We start from the raw sequence: 20324 nt of genomic DNA on the forward strand, positions 1-20324 counted from the left end.
TCTTTTTACATCAACTAAGGAACTTGCCCCTCAGACTATGAGGAGTCATCACAACAGAGACCCCAATCAGAGGACAATAAAACAATCCTTATCTAAGAACTGGCCCAACATTTATGGACATAAACTGTTTATCACTCATGGCAATTCTGCTTCATGTCACCTGTCTTATCCATGTGTTTTTTTTTTGTTCTGTGCTATGTTGTGCATAAATATGTGATTCTTCAGAATTTGTATTAGTCTATGCCTGATGAAGAGACCTGCGTAGTCCCGAAAGCTTGCAATTTGTTACCATCTTTTCAGTTAGCCATTAAGAGGTATCAACCACTGAGGACTCTCAATTCTAAATATTTTTGTATATATATATGTATGTATGTATGTATGTATGTATGTATGTGTATATATATATATATATATATATATATATATATATATATATATATATATATATATATATATATATATATATATATATATATATATATATATATATATATATATATATATATATATATATAAAAATTTTCATAGCAAATCATTTAAGGGTACTTTTCTTTCGTTTTTTTCTTTGCCCAGCCTGGAAAATATTGCTTTAGGCATTTGTATTTGAGCATTGTCTGTTTCGCGCTTCTGTTTAACTTGGAGCTCAGCGCAATGCCTAGGAAACCCTAGTTTAAAATTTCTAGGTTAACTGTCTCATTAACAGCGGCAAGAAGAAGCCTCTTCTCCAGATATTCTATCCTTCTAAGCTGGAATGGGCAGGATGTGAAAGAGAGGAGCTTTGTTCATAAATCACTCCTGTGCCCTGTAATCTAATCCATGAGAAGCTGCAGCACTATAAAAGCAATTGCTGCAATGCTGTTAGTGCACAATATCTGATTTCCGCATCTGGCTTTCCAGGAACCCCACCTAGGGATGTACATTGCACCTTTAAATCCAGGGATGACTAATTTTGATCTTTTTATTTATTTTTTTGTTAGGTAAAAATTATTTTTTGTTGGGAAAAAATATCAGCATCACATTCCATGGTTAACAGCAGGTAGGTGGGGGTAAAGTGTATATAATATATATAATACACAACATAATATTATACTTCATTTGCAAGAAAAGAATCATGTGTTTTATATATAATATATATTCAGTTGAGTGAAAGTGTTTGCTCCCTTCCTGATTTCCTATTCTTTTGAATGTTTTTCACACTTAAGTGTTTCAGATCACCAAATTTTAAATATTAAACAAAGAGAACACAAGTGAGCACAGAATGCAGTTTTTAAATGAAGGTCTTTATTATTAGTGGAAAAAGAAATCCAAACTTACAGGACTAGTGTGAAAGTGATTGCCCCATCCCAAAACATAAATTAAGTGTGGTTTATCACATCTTTGGGAAGCTGAGTTCATATTCCCTAGTCACACCCAAACCTGATTACTGCCACACCTGCTCTCAATCAAGATATCATTTAAATCTTACCTGCCTGACAAATTGAAGTAGACCAAAAGTCCTCAAAAGCTATATATCATGCCGTGATCCACAGAAATTCTGAAACAAATGAGAAACAAGGTAATTGAGGTCTTATCAGTTTGGAAAAGGTTATAAAGCAATTTCTCAAGCTTTGGGGCAGTGAACCACAGTGAGAGCCATTATCCACAAATGGTAGAAACATGGAACAGTGGTGAACCTTCCCAGGAGTGGCTGGCTGACCAAAATTACCCCAAGAGAGTGCAGAACAACTCAACCAAGAGGTCACAAGAGACCCAACACCAACATCTAAATAGCTGCAGGCCTCATTTACCTTAGTTAAGGGCAGTGTTCATGACCCCACCATAAGAAAGGGACTGGGCGAAAATGGCCTGCATGGCAGAAAACCACTGCTGAGCAATAACAACATAAAGGCTCGTTTTACTTTTGCCCGAAAATACCTTGATGATTCCCAAGACTTTTTGGAGAATACTCTGTGGACTGACAAGACAAAAATTTTACGTTTTGTAAGGTGTATGTCCCATTTACATCTGGCGTAGAAGTAACACAACATTTCAGAAAAGGAGCATCATACCAACAGTAAAATGTGGTGATGGTAGTGTCATGGTCTGGGGCTGTTTTTGCTGCTTCAGGACCTGGAAGACTTTCTGTATTAAATGGAACCATGAATACTGCTAGCTATCAAAAAATGCAGCAGGTCAATGATCCAAAACACACCAGTAAGTCCCCCTCTGAATGGCTTAAGGAAAACAGAATTAAGACTTTGGAGTGGCCTAGTCAAAATCCTGACCTTAATTCGTTTGATATGCTGTGGCATGACCCTAAAAAGGTGGTTCATGCTCGGAAATCCTCCAGTGTGGCTGAATTACAACAATTCTGCAAAGATGAGTGGGCCAAAATTCCTCCAGAGCGTTGTAGAAGACTCATTGCCAGTTATCACTAATGCTTGACTGCACTTGTTGCTGCTAAGGGTGGCCCAAACAGTTATTAGGTTTAGGGGGCAATCACTTTACGTTATCTTTGTCTAGTATTTAAATTTTGTTTGGTGGTCTGAAACATTTAGGTGTGACAAACATGAAAACGGATTGGAAATCATGAATTTCATGCAACCGTATATATTGCATAAACTTACCCTCGCCTTTCTTAGTTGCTGTTAACCCCCAGAAGGTGTTGCTGATGACAGCAAAACTCCCTGACCCATCTCATTGCTGTATCCCACAGCAGTGTCTGCATTCTCAGGAAATCTGACTAATAAGACTCACACTAACAGCTGAGCTCTAAAAAAGAAAAAATGCTTAGCCTGAATCCGCCTGCCTTTTCTTGCCAGCAATGAATATTTAATAGCACCCGCTGCACTCTGCCATTATTTCCTGTCAGTCTTCTTGATCTAAACTGACTCGGACATGCAAAAATATTTCACTGTTGCAAATTGGGTGTATAAAATGAATATACAGACCCATGTGTACTGTTGTTCATTTGGTGCTAGAGGAAAACCTTATCTTTGAAACTGAACCGAACTCAGAACAAAGTTCAAATTTTTTAATTTTTTTTGCAGACCTTATATTTTGTCAAAAAATGCTTGCTAGTTATCTGTATTTTGGCGCACAATTGTCCAAATGTTCCATTTTTTTGGGGAGACCATTTGACAATTCAATGTGTATAGGGACCTTTTCCTAGTTGTCATCCCCAAGAGACGGTATCTGGGAGAGAATAATCAACCTTGTGAATGTAAGTGTCCTTCCTGGAGATATAAAGGTGCCACGGAGATGTGTTGGAACAGCCTAAGCCCCCAATACACATTAGCCGACCTCTATGTATCCCGACTCCCCCATAGATCGGAACACTCAGGTCTGCAGGTTCTCTTCAGGTGGAACAAAAGGATGGGCTGTACAAGTTTAAAAGGCTTTTCCCACGAACAAAAATTCATTTTAATCAATACATCTTGGAATAATAATAATTTCCACAATTGGATGTGTGTATATAAAATGTTCCTGTGCTGAGATAATCTTATAGATGTGCCCCTGCTATGTGCTGTGATGGCTGTGTCTGACCGTACAGGGACATGGTCTTATCATACCACAGCTCCTGGGCAGGAGATCTATTGATTTAAAATTAACTTTTTTATTCTTGTGGAAAACCCCTTTAAGCAGTTCACATCCTCTTGTCCCCTGACATCATCTGTCGGAGTTTCAGGAGGTCCCCATACACATTAGGCTGTTGGCGGATATTGGTGGGTTCAAACAACTGAATATTGGGCTTTGCTCTCCATATACAGATCCAAACAGAGTGTGCAGATATACTGGGGGATCGGTAGAGATGGCTGTCCTCAAAACTAGCATTTTGCTAAAAGTTTGATGTGCCCGGTCCCTTTAAATTTCTATGAATATACCTTTATGTGGGCAGTGGGACGTTTAAAAGGGAGTGAATGAAGTCTGATTATATATTTTCTTTTTTCCCTAGGTGGTAAAAAGGTTGGCATTAACCCAAAAATAAACAATCTAATGCCTGGATACGAACTTGCCAAGTATGATCTGATCTGGATTTGCGACAGTGGGATTAAAGGTATGGTGGAAAATGTTTAGTAGGAAACCTATAATTTCCAGGGATTCCCTTAATTTGTGTAAAACGCTAATTTCATCAATGTCTGGGCAATCTCCAGGTCCCAGGGTAGGTGCTTTCTCCGGAGGGGCCCAGAATGGCTGCCGTAGCTTCCAGTATTGCTTATCTTTCTATTTTTATGTATTCACTAAGGTCCCTGTAGAACAAATTCTGGCTCTACTTTGCTTTCATGAGCTTTATTAGACCAGCGGGACTCGATAAGATCTGTTTATCCTTCCATATCCTCCTAGTGCTTAATGTTTCTCATGGCTTCCTCCCTGCAAACAAAACCACACTCCCAGCCGCATGTCTGAGTCAAGCGACGGCTGGTGACCTCAATAGTCGGGGGCTTGTTCGATTGGACGAAATGCTGTGATAAATTAAAGAGGGCTACAAATAACACCTGGGGCAATAGTTGCATTGTAGTTAAAATGCGGAAGAAGCCCCTCGTCTCACATGGGAGAACTGCAACATTCACCCTCATTTTCAAGCCAGTTGTTGACACTTTTTTTCCCATAAAGAGCACATTATGGGTTGGCTCTTGATTTGTGTTGTGTTTTTTAATTTTAGGACCTGTATATTTCAGGCCACAAAACTTTTGTTTGACATTTGTGGGAAATTAGCCCACAAGTTCCAATAAATGCTTTATGTTGCCCTCTCCCTTCCCACTTCCCTATCAGATAACGGACTCGGTTGCTCTACTTCCTTTTGTTCTTGAGTTTAGGATTGTAAGCCGTTCACTTTGTAGACTTCAAGGCGATTGTCTGTCAAGGAAGTTTGTAGGCTGGGTATGGTAATTCTTAGCCGGCAATGTAGACATCCAAAGAAAAAATGCCTCCAACCAAAAGTATTTTGTGTTAGCTTAGCTCCCCCCCCCCCCCCATCCCCCGCAGTCTTGATTTTTAGGTTATTTTTTGTTTCGTTTGTTTTTCTTACTCCAACAACCACTCCACTGTTGGCGGGCGGGAGGTAGCTGCCAGGGCTGCCGTTTTTCCAATATGCTAATTGTGTAACTTAATTCTCCTGTTGTCAAAGCTTCTCCTAGTAACATTGTTTTAACTTTTTTTTTTTTTTTAAATTTCAGTGAAACCAGACACCCTCACAGACATGGCCAATCAAATGACTGAAAAAGTTGGCCTAGTCCATGGGCTTCCTTATGTGGCGGACAGGCAAGGGTTTGCTGCTACGCTAGAACAGGTAAGCTGCATTTTCGGCTTGTGCTAATCACTGGGCTGAAGTTTACCGAGGCAGGGCGCAGAACGAGTTATGCAAGGTGGCCGCCATATGTGGGTGTGTGACACATTCCAAAGCAGACGAGGATTTTTTTTCCTTCTCCTTAAACAATGATGTAATATATGCAAACATGGCGATACGCTGGCATCAAGGAGCTTCTGTTTATCTGTGCCTCTTTATCTCGGAAACTGCCTGTTCTTTCAATATTACTGACCCTATCTTCATATGATTCAGATCTATAGTATATAGACAGATCAGGGTGGAGTTGCACAGTCCATGACGGTCCCTATTATGGGAAGTATGTCATCACAAAACGACTGTTCAAAGCAAGCCCCCCTTGCCATGGCCGAGTAATCCAGTGCATTTTCCCACTTTTTTTTCCATCTCTCTGCCTTTTCCTGTATAGGCAGAGCTGTCAATCAAGAGAGAGAATGTGGTGAAAATGCACAGAACTATTCAGCTATGTCAGGGGGCATTGGTTTGAACATAAATTTTGAGCTGACATATTCATTATAAAGCCATAGTCAGATGAGCAAATAAAAAATCGTCCAACATTTCATCCAGAAAACGATAGTCATCCATGTGTCCATATCTTACATCCAGTCATTTTTATACTTCCATGTTTTATAATGTATATGATCAAACACCGATTCCCAGGTTAGTAATGGCAATGTAACTGTGAAAACCTGATACTAATGAGATGATCCATAAGGGATCCTATTTATTTTGTGCACACTCAGATTTGTATAGGCCATTCTCATCTGATCCTTGGAAGAGAATAATAATTTTTTTTTTTTGTTTTTGACATTGACGGTCATCTGGACAGCCCTATTGAATTACATTTGTCCATTTGTCAGTTTCCGTTCTGATTTTTTTTTTTTTTTTTTTACTTGGACAGCACACGTCCCTACAATATGCTCGTCTGAACGCCCCCCTGAGAAGGACCACCATAAACTTTGCTATACCTTAATATTTCTATAAACACCGTTTTGAGTGTTTGCCCCTTCCTGATTTCCTATTCTTCTGCATGTTTGTCACACTTCAATGTTTCAGATCACCAAACAAATTTAAATATTAGACAAAGATAACACAAATAACCACAAAATGCAGACGAATAGGAAATCCGGAAGGGGCCACACACTTTCACACAACTGTAATACTTTAATAATCAATACTAAGGATGTACTCCATAAAATGGTAAGAAAAATCCGCTTCTAATATAATCACAGATTTCATGTTTGCGTGCGTTACATCATTGCTATGGTTTGGCTAAACCAAGGGTGCACCGAGCGCCTGGGATTGGTTTGAACAGTCATTTTGTGCTCACACACTCCATTTAAAGGCCCTGTTAAAAGTTCTGAAGAAAAGCATGCTATGGTCAAGCTGATTTACTTAATGTGAGTGACTATGCCAGATCCGGCACAGCCACGTGCTGGCCACCTATTTAGTGCACCGTGGCTTTGATATTTAAAGTCCTTCTATATTTATATTGTGACACGCTCGTTCTCTTTGATTCGACACTCATTCTAAGCAGAGCTCCTCCGTTGTCAGGCACTGTGGAATCCAGCTGAAGCGGTCCTGCTCCTTGACATACAGCTCTGCTAATGCAGAAGGCTTGGTAACCTAGTACTACAGGAAAATACCTTCTGTGACCTGTCCATAGCCTGTCTAACAGCATTTGTCTCATGTTACGTTTGTCCGCTTTTACCTTGCAAGTGAAATTATTATTTTTTCTTTGAGTGTTTCATGGATTTAGAGTTAAAGGGAACCTGTCTTGTAAAATAACGCTACCGGTATTAACCTGCAGCTATAGAGTTAATCTGCAGGGTAGTAGTGTTGTGACACTGTGCGGCGCCAACACTGAGAGCCCCGCTGCTGGGAGGAAATGAACTCTATTCCGCCTGGCAGCGTTTGGCTTCCAGTCCTAGGGGTGCACAGTTTGTTACCGCGCCCCCAGCTCTGACTGACAGCCGATTCAGCATTAGGGTGGGGGATGTTTGAGGTGTTTTTTTTTTTGTTTGTTTGTTTAAGACAATCATTTGCTATTTTCAACGCCATAAAAAGTAGTGGACAACCACTTTACTGAATGTGCCCCTCTTACACCCAGGAGCAATATATTGAATAAAGAATTCCAAATCTGCACTATTGAAATTCTCCACAACTTTCATTTATAGAGTATAACGCTAATATCAATGGATTCTTTGCACACTTTTTACTGTATTAATCCAACTTGTAAAAGCGTAATGTCACTGAAAATTATACATATCCATTTTCTATTTAATCGATGTTGATTGAACATTTGTTGAAAATATAGTTAGTTTTATTGGTTGCACTTGGGTGTGATATGGAATTATAGAAGTATTATTTTCATCTACTAGTGTTTTGTAAGAATTGAGAAATGTAACCTGGCTGAGGATCTGATCCTTCCTTACTTTGCAATCTAGATGTCTATCACATGTACAAACACATAAATACATACAGTACAGACCAAAAGTTTGGACACACCACCTCATTTAAAGATTTTTCTATGAATATTGTACATTCACACTGGAGGCATCAAAACTATGAATTAACACATGTGGAATTATATACTTAACAAAAAAGTGTGAAACAACTGAAAATACGTCTTATATTCTAGGTTCTTAAAGTAGCCACCTACTGCCACTGCACTTGGGGACACTTTCAAAGTTTGCCCAATTTTTCGGACTGACTGACCTTCATTTCTTAAAGTAATGATGGCCACTCATTTTTCTTTACTTAGCTGCTTTTTTCTTGCCATAATACAAATTCTAACAGTCTATTCAGTAGGACTATCAGCTGTGTATCCACCAGACTTCTGCACAACACAACTGATGGTCCCAACCCCATTTATAAGGCAAGAAATCCGACTTATTAAACCTGACAGGGCACACCTGTGAAGTGAAAACCATTCCCGGTGACTACCTCTTGAAGCTCATCAAGAGCATGCCAAGCGTGTGCAAAGCAGTCATCAAAGCAAAAGGTGGCTACTTTGAAGAACCTAGAATATAAGACATAATTTCAGTTGTTTCACACTTTTTTGTTAAGTATATAATTCCACATGTGGTAATTCATAGTTTTGATGCCTTCAGTGTGAATGTACAATTTTCATAGTCATGAAAATACAGAAAAATCTTTAAATGAGGTGTGTCCAAACTTTTGGTCTGTACTGCACGTACGTACGTACACACACACACACACACACACACACACACACACACACACACACACACACACACACACACACACACACACACACACACACACACATACATACATACATACATACATACATACATACATACATACCCAACCTGCAATCAGATACTTTGCATACAATGTTTTTCTGTCTTTTTATGGCTGGTTATAGGGAATTGACAGTAGGCATGCTTAATCCAAAGTTCCCTAAACATAAATAGTACGTTGTATGCAATGTAGTTTGGCAGACTGTAAGATTCCTGTTATACATGACAGCTCTACATTTACAGATTTCTAATGTATGTAACAGTCTCCCCTTTTTTATGGTTTAGGTCTATTTTGGGACTTCCCATCCAAGATCATACATTTCTGCCAATGTTACTGGCTTCAAGTGTGTAACGGGGATGTCATGTCTGATGAGAAAAGAGATTCTGGACCAGGCTGGTGGACTTATTGCGTTTGCACAGTACATAGCTGAAGATTATTTTATGGCCAAGGCAATAGCAGACCGGTAAGCTGTGTGTGCAGTGTCTGGGCCGTTTCAATTTTAAAGGTGTAAACTTAACTGCAGACAGTAGTACCCACACCGCTGATCAGTCAGCAGGATTTTCTACATGTTCCTGAAATGTATGGTCTTGCTACTAGACCTTGCAGTCCTACAAGGATCACAACGGTTGAGGCTCTTTTATGTGGGGCAGTAATCCGTAGAATGATCACCCGGCAAACTAGAAAATACCCATTTGTCAATTGTATCTTTTATGTGGCCATATAAATTATTATATACCAATAAATGATGAAACAATCACTCTTAGTAACTTTTACCATCATTGCCTGGTGAGTTCGGGTCTCTGACATGGCTGTGACAGGGGGAAATATTTGGCCTTCTAAAACTATGAAGTTCCTTTATTTTTTTTATTTGTAAGTATCTCTGTTTTGATTTTACCAGTATCACTGAATATTTTTGCAAAATATCAAAGTCCAAGGTGTGAATTGTGGAGTTTGTAGGATAATCCTGATACATGGCATTGTATAATCCTTATACCCTGCATAAGCAGCACTTGTTAATTTAGTAGAATAAGATAAATGTATGGCGATTAGTGATGAGCGAACGTGCATCTTGTAAGGTGTTACTTGAGCATGCTCGGGTGCTAAGAGTATCTTGAGCGTGCTCGAATAATGTTCTAATCCCGCGGCTGCATGTCTCATGGGCTGTTAACACCCGGAACACATGCAGGGATTGCCTAACAAACGAGCCTATCCCTGGCAATCTCGGCATTTGTTGCGCTGTTGAACAGCCCACAAGACATGCAGCTGCGGGATTAGAACATATTATTCGAGCACGTCGAAGACACTTAGCACCCGAGCATGCTCTGATAACACTCTATCCGCACACTCTCGCTCATCACTAATGAAGATTGCATTGTCTAAGAGATCACTATGAAGTCTTATTTATATTTAAAAATAAATGTTGACATGCACCAAAATGACACAAGGTCATTTAAACTTCTTAGAATATGCCAAATAAATTGCCCAACATGTCCTTGACCCTGCCCTTTAGATGACGTGTGAATTTAGCCTGCCCTATGGACTGCTGCACTGCTCATTCTACAATGATGGTTGAAGTGGTTGTTCATTTTCTGGCCCACTGAACCTTGCACCCAACTCAAGATGTAGCATTAGCTAATATAGCGGGTGACAAGCAAAGGGCTATCTGATTGTTCTCTAAAGCCATGCCCAAAGCAGACAACCCCTATAACATACCTTGTTATCCATATTAATAGTTTATTTTCTTATCCTTTTTTGTTTAGGGGCTGGAAATTTTCTATGGCTACACAAGTTGCAATGCAAAATTCTGGTTGTTACTCCATATCTCAATTTCAGTCTAGGATGATCAGGTACGTCTGCTTGCTTTTTTTATGATGGTTGCCCAGTGCAAACATTTTCAAGGCAGTAGTTCCAGATTTCTGTTTTTCTCTATATTGACCAAACTTGGTGGCTGCAGTCCCAAAAGCAATAAGTCACACCGCTTTTTCTATGAGACAGGGAAAAAAGAAATCAAAGTTAATTTGTGTTCATTCCTTTCAGGTGGACGAAGCTCAGGATCAATATGGTACCTGCCACAATCGTGTGTGAACCCATCTCTGAATGTTTTGTTTCCAGTTTAATAATTGGCTGGGCTGCACACCACATCTTCCGATGGGATATCATGGTGTTCTTTATGTGTCACTGTTTAGCTTGGTTTATATTTGATTACATTCAGCTCCGGGGTGTCCAGGTATGTCCCTTTTTAATATTTTTTTTTTACATTGTTAGAATAAAAATTCAGTGTGTTTTTAACTTAAATGTCAGTATGTCAATATGTGCGATATCTTTTGACTTGTTTTAAAGGTGTATTCTCAAGTTTAAAAGTTATCCCCTATCCTAGAGGATAGCTTCTCGATTACTGGGGATCAGACTGCTGGCATCCCCAATGATCCTGAGAACCAGGGCTCTGAAGATCCCCACTTGAATGGATCAGTGGTAAATCACACTACCGCTCTGTTAATTCTTGATAGAACCACTGGAGATGGCCAAGTGCTGCACTCACTTCGTCCTTCATCACTCTCGTAAGCATCAATGAATGAAGGGGCAGTACACATGATCTACCACCGCTTCATTCACATGGGAAGAGCTCTGGTACTTGGGTTTGCTGGTGATCCTAGCGGTCAAAACCCCAGTGATCAGGAAGTTATCCTCTACCTCTCAGCTAGGTAATAACTTTTGAACTTGAGTATACCCCTTTAAAGAGGATTTGTCAGAATGATTTTGGATTGTAAAGCTAAGACATGGCAGTAATGGAACCTCTTTGTAAGAAATCCATATCCTCATTGTTCAGTAATCACCCATTAGTTATCTGTTAATGAGGCATAAGTTCACTGAGGTCCGATGCTGCACTTGGTCTTCTCCTGCCAGTATGGTTATCCGCTGGCCTCTCCTTTGCCTCAGGTTTCTGACTGAAAGGACTGCTTTTTCAGTGACTAGCTCCTCTGGCCAAAATCTCACACAGGCACTTTCATTGTTGCGGGCCGTGCATGCACAGATCAATCTCTGCTCAGTTTTGTCATGTGATGGTTACTGCACATGCGCCTCTCTAAGCATTCACGGCGCCTGCCACAATCTCGCGCAGATTGCCAAACAAGATAATTTTCACCCTGTTTAATATTTTTTTAAGGTTGAAGGTAGACTTAAAGGATAACTGTCATTTTAATTTTTGTTTAATGTAGAGCAAGTGATTTTAAAATTTCAAGTATACCTTATAAATGAAATCTTATAGAAAACGTTTCAGAAACCTTCTAGAAGATGTCTCCCCATGCTGAAGCAAATCTGTATTTAGCTCCGCATATATAAGGTTGGGAGCAAAGTCTACACAGCGTGCTGAATCCCATGCACCGTATGTCAGTGCAGTGGCAGGTTACCTCAGTCAGCTGTGAGTTTGTCGGCACACAGCTCCTCCGCCCGCCAGCAGTGTGCTCAGTGACATCGGCACTTCTCAGTGTACAGCACAGACACAATAGTATTAGCTGACAGGGCAGAAGTAGCTGTGTGGTAAACACTGTGGGTGAAGTGCTGATGTTACTGAGCTCCTTCTGCCCTGTTAGCTGATTGTCCTGTTTGTGTGCTATACACTGAGAGTGCCGATGTCACTGAGCACACAGGAACCTGCTGACACGTGGAGGAGCTGTGTGTTGGCAAACTCACAGCTGGCACAGCTTGTGCACTGAGTGACTGAGGTAACCAGCCGCTGCACCGACATACGGTGCATGGGATTCAGCATGGAGCGCGCACGCTGTGTAAGCTCTGCCCCTACCCTTAGAAAGTCGTATTCTCATTATTTGCAGAACTGAATATGGCAGAAACAGCAATGGGGGGACATCTTCTAGAAGGTTATTGAAATGTTTTCTTTTGGATTTCATTTATAAGGTATATTTGAAAAATGATTAAAATTACTAGCACTACATTATTTAATAAAGCATAACTGTCAGGTTAATTTTCTAAGTACAGAGTTACATGATGTAATTGACTGTGCATGCGCCGACCACGTCACTGACAGGACCTGCATGCCATTTTAGCTAGAGGAAGCATGTCACTGAAAGGTCAGTGACCTGTAAGAGACCGGCGAATACCCAGACATGCAGCATAAGACAGTGCCACGTCCAGCCCTCCTGTACTTGTGCCTCATTAGCATATAGCATCAATGGGTGATCACTGAACAATGAGAACATGAGTTCTTCTAAAAAGGTATTGATTTAATCTGCATTACAGCTCCATTATAGCCCTGTCTATATGGTGTGTCTGATGGGTATAGCAATATGTCCGAAATCATATAGTTCACAAAAAAACACAATTTTTTTATTATATGTTATTAAAAAGCCACCAACCTGTGGCTGCTCCAACAAACAACACACCGTGGAAAAATGGTGTGGTGTTTGTTGGTGCAGCCACAGGTTGGTGGCTTTTTAATAACCTATAATAAAAAAAAAAGGGTTTTTTTGGGGAACTATGATTTCTGATAAATTACTACCCCAATATATTTATTTAAATTGTTATAGCAATATGTCCCCAAGAGGGAGAAAAGAACGCACATTTTTAGCTTTTTTGCTATGATGTTGCACATTGATCATATGTTTTAGCTAGTATGATAGACAGATAAAGATCAGGAACTGTATTCTTCATATTACTCACCCCTCACATGGCCCAGTATTCCTTACGGTTATCAGATATTACTTTGCATTACGATTTATGGGGTTATGAAGTATGATTTAATAATTGTTTGGAACGTGCCCTTGCCCTTACTCCAGGTTATAATGTGTTTTGTTTTTTGCCTTCATCAGGGTGGGTCTCTTCCTTTTTCAAAACTGGACTATGCAGTTGCATGGTTCATCAGAGAGTCTATGACAATATACATCTTTTTATCTGCCCTGTGGGACCCTACAATCAGCTGGAGGACCGGAAGATATAGATTACGATGCGGAGGCACTGCAGAAGAAATCCTAGATGTATAGTTTTGGACCTTTAATTGTATATAAAAGAAAAAAGAGAGAAAACAAAGCAAAAAAAAAAGTATTATAAATTATGTTTATACGAATGGTTTTAAAGAAAGAAACTACCTTTTTGAATAGTTTTTACATATACGTTTTGCTATCTGATCCTTAATTTATTTTGCATGGCACTTGTATCTGTGAAGATGAGATGTTTATAATCTGGGCCATATAGGGGCAACATGTTGTCATTTTTGGGGGAGAACCAAAACTGAATCCAAGTGCTCTACTGTAAATGGCTTAGAAGGGAGAAAGTGACTGGTTTCTATTTCAATATGTTGGGACAAATGAAGAAAAGTTGTTGTATTTTTTTTTCTTCATCTTTCAAGAAAAGGTAGTAATGACAAAGCGTCCTATACTAAGAATATATGCAAAGGTACAAAACCTCCTCACGCCAAATCACTCCTCCTGATATGAAACATGGCTACATTACAGGACAAATTATTGGGCTACGTCTTCGTATTACAGACATTCTAAAACCTTCAGAAGGAATGACAAGAGCGGAAATCAATTGGAGTCTACCACTTTGTTTGCAGATAATTTTTTTTTTTTGAGAATATATGAAACCGTCAATGGAAACCAGTCACACTGAAGGATGAGGCACTTTGTCATAACTTCCCTACGGCTGGATGGTTTGCATTCTCACAACTATTGGCGTTGATTAGAGTGATGGTTTACACTGTGATTAATACATTAATACGTCGTACAGGTCTAGAAATGTAAAGCTGGCATAACGCACTGGGACTGCGGTGTGAATTTGAACTGGAAAAGGTGCAGGCATCTGTAGGATTATTTTGCTCACTTCCACATCAGAAATGAGAGATGCTGTTGATATGACATGTACATGATTGGCAGACATTGGGCACCTGTCCTATTCTAAAGATGAGGGTAGATGCGTAACATCTGCTCATTGTACCCTCGTCTCGGCAGGTGTGCTGGTCATAACGTCACTGGTGCCACTCACTTCCACATGAGATGCCAGTGATATGACGTGGACATGATTGGCAGACATTGGGCACCTGTCCTATTCTAAAGATCAGGGTAGATGCGCCACGTCTGCTCATTGTACCCTCGTCTCGGCAGGTGTGCTGGTCATAACGTCACGGGCGCCACTCACTTCTGATGCTCTTCTCTGGAAGGTGCCTGATAACTCCTTTTTAAGTCTGCCTTTTATACTTCTGTTTTGGGTGTCTACATCTTGTCCCTCCCAAAGCAGCGCAATTACAGTGTCTTCCTAGCTGGTACTGCACTTAACCAAAAGTAGACTGTTTGATTGCTCCATATGGCTCGCCATGCTCTTAAAGGCCATTACTAAATGTGTTTCCCATCTGGGAACCTTGCTAATCTCAATGCTGTAACTAGCCTTAGCGCCTTTAACTCCAAACTTCCTCCTGGTGAGGGGACTTTTTTTTTTTTTTTCTCGTTTTTTGCTTTCAGCTTTTCTTTTAATCCTCTTTTTTTATTGTTTCTGATCTATGGTTTGCTTGTTTCTCTTTATACATACAATGAAATGCAGTTTAGTAGTTCACACATTTAAACTATTTTCTTACTCCACATAAAATTGCTAAAAAAGTCATTTTGTGACCTGTATTTAGTATCTTTTTAATGCATGTATAATATTCAAAATGAAAATCTCAGTAAATAGTGTAAATATATATATTTAAATGTGTACAAAAAAGTGAGGATGTATTTGCTGTATCCGAAGAGTCTTAATTTATTAGTTCTCAAACATGTCTACTGTTGGGTTGCCTGCTTTATACAGTTGGATTTTTTTTTTTTAAGCTACGCTTTTGTAACCATGTGAATAGATGTAAATGCATGCTGTATATTTCTTGCTACTGTTTGTACTTGATGTTTCCAGCTGTAATGTCTGATCGCTCCTGTATAGCTCTGGTGAACTGGGCAAATTTTGGTTTTATGTAAATGCTCTCAAAAGAAGTGAACAGGAAATGCATAAGCCTATAATATACGTACATATGTCTTATGTCGCCCCCATCTCACTCCGTTATCAACACACTGGCTTGTGAATAGGTCTTGTTCTTGCTACCTTTTATTACATCAAAGTACAGTATATCTGGAGGAAGGTACTCGTTTATAAAAGCAATAATTACCTCCTCTTAATATTTGGACACTCGCCTTTCCCATATTGGGCTTCTATATATTATATAGTATGTATTTGCCCAAATTTTTCTACTTCTAAAAAAGTCAAGACCATTCCAGCCAGCTTAATATTTTGCCTTATGACATCATAATTTTTGGTTTGAAGGGCATCACTTTTTATCAGGTGGGGTGAGGCTTTTGTTGCATGTTCGCTTTCTTTACATGAATCAGGGGATGTGGTTCCCTGATGAAACGGCACATTGCAAAGCCAGTCTAGTTGTGACCCATGTGAGCTGTTCATGAAATGTTTCGTTATTTTGTTATATATTTTGTACTTTTTTTTAAAAAAATGTTTACGAAGTTTGGTTGATGCCATCCATTGCGCTGCTAACCCCAACCATACACTGTACTATCTGGAAGTTTATTAGTGTATGCAGTGTATATACAGATTAAAGGCTGGACAGACTTCGAGGGCTTTTTTTATGTTTTCTAGAAATAACCGTGATATTTTGCACTTCTCGTACATTTGCTTATGGAGGTAAAATAAAAATAAAAAAGCTTCCCTGAAGCACAGAGTTAAAGCTTTTGTTTTATGTTGGCAATTTTGTGCTTTCAGCCTTCCTGAGAGCATCACAAGCAGAATATTTGAATTCCAAATACGGTGTATAATTTAAGGTCGTCTAAGTAGCTGCAAATGAGAAAATGTGTAGAATATTTTGTGTTTATTTAATATAATTGTTTCTTGTTGGTTGTTAAAAAAAAAAAAAAAAAAAATTGAGCTAAAAAAAAGAAAATAAAATTTCACAATCAAAAGATGAAGCTTCTGGCATCTTTTTATTTTGCAGTCCGGATTATTTAATGCTTGCAAATTGTGAGTAATCGTCCAAACTGATTTGTTCCACCACAGGAACATTTTGGTTTTCGTGTGTTCCTCCCATTAATTGAAGATTACAGTTTCCGGTAATTTGGATGTTATCAAGCATTACTGGGGTATACTTTATTACTTACTATTTGGGAGTATGATGGGGGACGAGGGAAAGGAATTGTAACTAAATAGAGATCAAGAAATGGCCCTAGGTTTTGTTTTCTTTGGAATGTAAATGAATGTGGCTTGGAAAAACTGTTTTTCACTACTCGTACACCAAAAAGTTGCCACAAATTCATAAAGGTCCATATAGTCATGAGCATCTTCATTGACACCATACTCATTTTCACATTTATTAGTGAATCGCTGGAGGGAGCCTGTCTCATCATTGAGGTCAGAGCTCTGTGTGGATCAGTTAAAGAGGTTGTCCACTACTAGGACAACCCCTTCTCAATCTGAATGTTTGCCTCTATTAAAATAAAAACATTTGTACTCTCCTCTCGTGCTGGTGCCCTTCAGCGGTGTCTGCACTCTTGTTCCCGGGTCTCTCGTGAGTTTGGGGATTGGGCACAGAGTCCACATGACGTAACAATCTCATGTGAGCCCCAGAATGCGAGTGCCAGACACTGCTGATACGACGCTGGCATGGGAGGTGAGTATAGGTGTTTTTATTTTAACAGGGCCAAACATGATGAATGAGAGGGAGTTGTCTTAGTAGTGGACAACTCCTTTAAGTTCAACAGTATACTCTCCTAACCATGCATTTATGGAACTTGCTTTGTGTAGTGGTGTACAGTCTTGCTGGAACAGAAAAGAGCCTTTTCCAGACTAATCCCACATAGTCTGCAGCATACAATTGTCCAAAAGGATTTGGTATGCTGTGGCACTAAGATCTTCCTTCACTGATCCATGGCAGCCCCTGAAAAGAAAAAAAAATACCATAGCTTTATCCCTCAACCCAAATTTACAGATGATACAGTGCAGTCAGGCAGGTAAACTCATGAAAGAGAGTTTAACTTGTCACACCACAGAACATATTTCGAATGCTCCAAAGTCCATTCCAACTTACAATTGGCTTTGTCCTTTGAGCCTTGCTTGCACTAGTTGGCCATGAATCTTCAAACACAGCTTTTGTGCTGATCATTTCGAGGGGTTTTGTAAACTTGCTGCAGTAATTAAGTCAGCAAAGTGTTGGTGACATTTAAGCACTACGGCCCTCATTTATGTGGTCTGCAACATTGTGGCTGAGTTGCTTTTGGTCAATTAGTCGACACACAATTGATCATAGAATATTTAGGAAGGAAGAAATTTCATGACCTGACTTGCATTGATGACATCTTAGTACTATACCACACTTAAATAGAGCTTTATTAGAATCACCCATTCTTTCACAAATGTTTCAAAGCAGAATAGGGTTTCAAAAAGTGCTGTTCTAGCTCTTTGGAAGAAGCACCAGGAAATGTGCAACATTGAGGACCATAAACACAGTGGTAAGCGAAGAAAAATTAGAGCAGCAAATGACACATCAACTCATGACTGACAGCAACTAGTGGGAGCCAACTACACCTATGTACTGTTTGGAGAAGTCTGGCCAGAATTGGAAGAATTGTGGCCAAATAGACATACCTTCGACCTGTAAACAAGGTAAGACAACCCAATCATGCACAGAAAAATGAACTAGGGTGCTGAAAAGAGGCAGCGGGTGCTCTGGACTGATATTTCACATTTGAACTTGACAGAAGGCAGTTTGCTGAAGGATTAGAGATCAGTATAATAATGGCTGCAGGAAAAAGTAAAGCATGATGGTGGTTCATGCATGTGTAGGGCATTTCTGCAATATCAGTTGGGGATTTGGTGAAGATTAAAGGTATGCTGTAGCTCCTGCGTCCTGCACACTACTCCTCTCCCTTGCCAGGGACGCAGACTTGGCCCTCGTCCCACACTTCATCCTTGCTGTCCGGCTGCTTCCTGGGGTCTGCACACTGTGCAAGTCCCAGGGCACTTTGCTTAGAGTACACAGGCTTCCTCCTTAATGGGGCCATGTGTGCTGCCTAAAGTGTCCTCAGCCAATGGCTGGGAGACACTTATTATTTAAGGCACCTCTACTTGCATGGAGGTGCCTTGGCAACGCTGTTAGTCTGTTCCCCTCATGTTTTCTAGTTCTCAGGTCCCTGTCCACTAGTTCCTGCTAGTTTCCGTCCATCTCTAACCTCCTTGGCTAGTACCTGCCTTGTCAGTCTGTATTTCAGTCTGTATTTCAGCAGGACCTGTCTGCACCTACCTTGCCAGTCTGTATGTCAGCCGGACCTGCCTGCACCTGCCATGTCAATCTGTAGATCAGCGGGACCTGACGTGCCAGTCTGTATATGTCATACTCTTCTATTGGACTGTTCCAGCTACCTGTCCCTTGGGGGTCATCAGCCGTGCCTCAGAGGCCTGTCCTGGAGTAGCACCAGGTGTCCGTCAGGAGCCAAGCTTAACCCCACCATCGGGGGCTCTAGTGAAGAGTCAGATGCTCCCCTAGTCATGCCCCTCCAGGCTCTCATCGGACCATGGCAAAGTGATTCCACCACTCCCGTTGCAAAAGGGAACCTGTCATCTGATACATGTCGCCCAACTATGTGCAGTATGTATCAGCCACTGGCTGTAAGATCACAGCCAGGTATGTTTGACTCTGAAATGCTATGGCTGTCAGGAACTGGGTAGCAGGGGTGCCTGGGCATAAAGTGAGTTATCACTATTTGTGGTGTTACATAGGATTGCAGGTCACATCTACTACAGTACCTGTACTGAGTTGTGTAATCCCTGGTGTTACATCGGACTGCCAGTAATGTATACTGCATTATTCTCAAAGAGGTATCACTTTTATCTATGGTGTTTAATTTTTTGTAGTGGGGAGAGGGCTGCTGCAAAATATGTCTTGGGGCTTGAGTCCCTGATCTTTTTGAACCCTAGCGACACCTCCGTTGTGAGAACATACCCAATGATCTGGTTATGTGATCTTACTCCTGGCTTGCTTGTACATATGCTAGCAGAGATTATTATTATTTACTAGCTATTGAACCCGTTCTACGCCCGGGTGGCGAGCATTTATATTGGTATATGGTCTCCATCCTGGTATGTGCTGCTCCCATCTTGCTCTCCCATCCTGTCATGTGCTGCTCCATCCTGCGCCCCCATCCTGTCATGTGCTGCTCCACCGTGTCATGTGCTGCTCCATCCTGCATCCCCATCCTGTCATGTGCTGCTCCACCGTGTCATGTGCTGCTCCATCCTGCGCCCCATCCTGTCATGTGCTGCTCCACCGTGTCATGTGCTGCTCCATCCTGCATCCCCATCCTGTCATGTGCTGCTCCACCGTGTCATGTGCTGCTCCATCCTGCACCCCATCCTGTCATGTGCTGCTCCACCGTGTCATGTGCTGCTCCATCCTGCATCCCCATCCTATCACGTGCTGCTCCATCCTGTGCCCCCATCATTGCGGGCGGCTGTGCGGAGTGCGGGCGGCTGTGCAGAGTGCGGGCGGCTGTGCAGAGTGCGGGCGGCTGTGCAGAGTGCGGGCGGCTGTGCAGAGTGCGGGCGGCTGTGCAGAGTGCGGGCGGCTGTGCAGAGTGCGGGCGGCTGTGCAGAGTGCGGGCGGCTGTGCTGAGTGAGGGCGGCTGTGCTGAGTGCGGGCGGCTGTGCGTGGCGCTGCTGGGTGCGGTGGCTGTGCTGGGTGCAGCGGCTGTGTGTGGCTGTGGGCGGCGGCTGTGCTGGGTGC

General features: G+C 41.0%; 1 protein-coding gene across 1 annotated transcript in view; it reads left to right on the top strand.

Moving 5' to 3' along the window:
- The window catches only part of UGCG (UDP-glucose ceramide glucosyltransferase), a 41694-nt gene extending 25241 nt beyond the window's left edge, over positions 1-16453 (top strand). The window contains exons 4-9 of the mRNA XM_077251040.1: positions 3935-4036; positions 5157-5269; positions 8854-9032; positions 10330-10416; positions 10607-10796; positions 13393-16453. Coding sequence (XP_077107155.1) covers positions 3935-4036; positions 5157-5269; positions 8854-9032; positions 10330-10416; positions 10607-10796; positions 13393-13563 — 842 coding nt within the window. The 3' untranslated portion in view covers positions 13564-16453. The remainder of the gene's footprint in view (positions 1-3934; positions 4037-5156; positions 5270-8853; positions 9033-10329; positions 10417-10606; positions 10797-13392) is intronic.
- The last annotated feature ends 3871 nt before the right edge of the window (positions 16454-20324 follow it).

This window comes from Ranitomeya variabilis, chromosome 1, assembly GCF_051348905.1.
Source record: "Ranitomeya variabilis isolate aRanVar5 chromosome 1, aRanVar5.hap1, whole genome shotgun sequence".
Taxonomy (NCBI): domain Eukaryota; kingdom Metazoa; phylum Chordata; class Amphibia; order Anura; family Dendrobatidae; genus Ranitomeya; species Ranitomeya variabilis.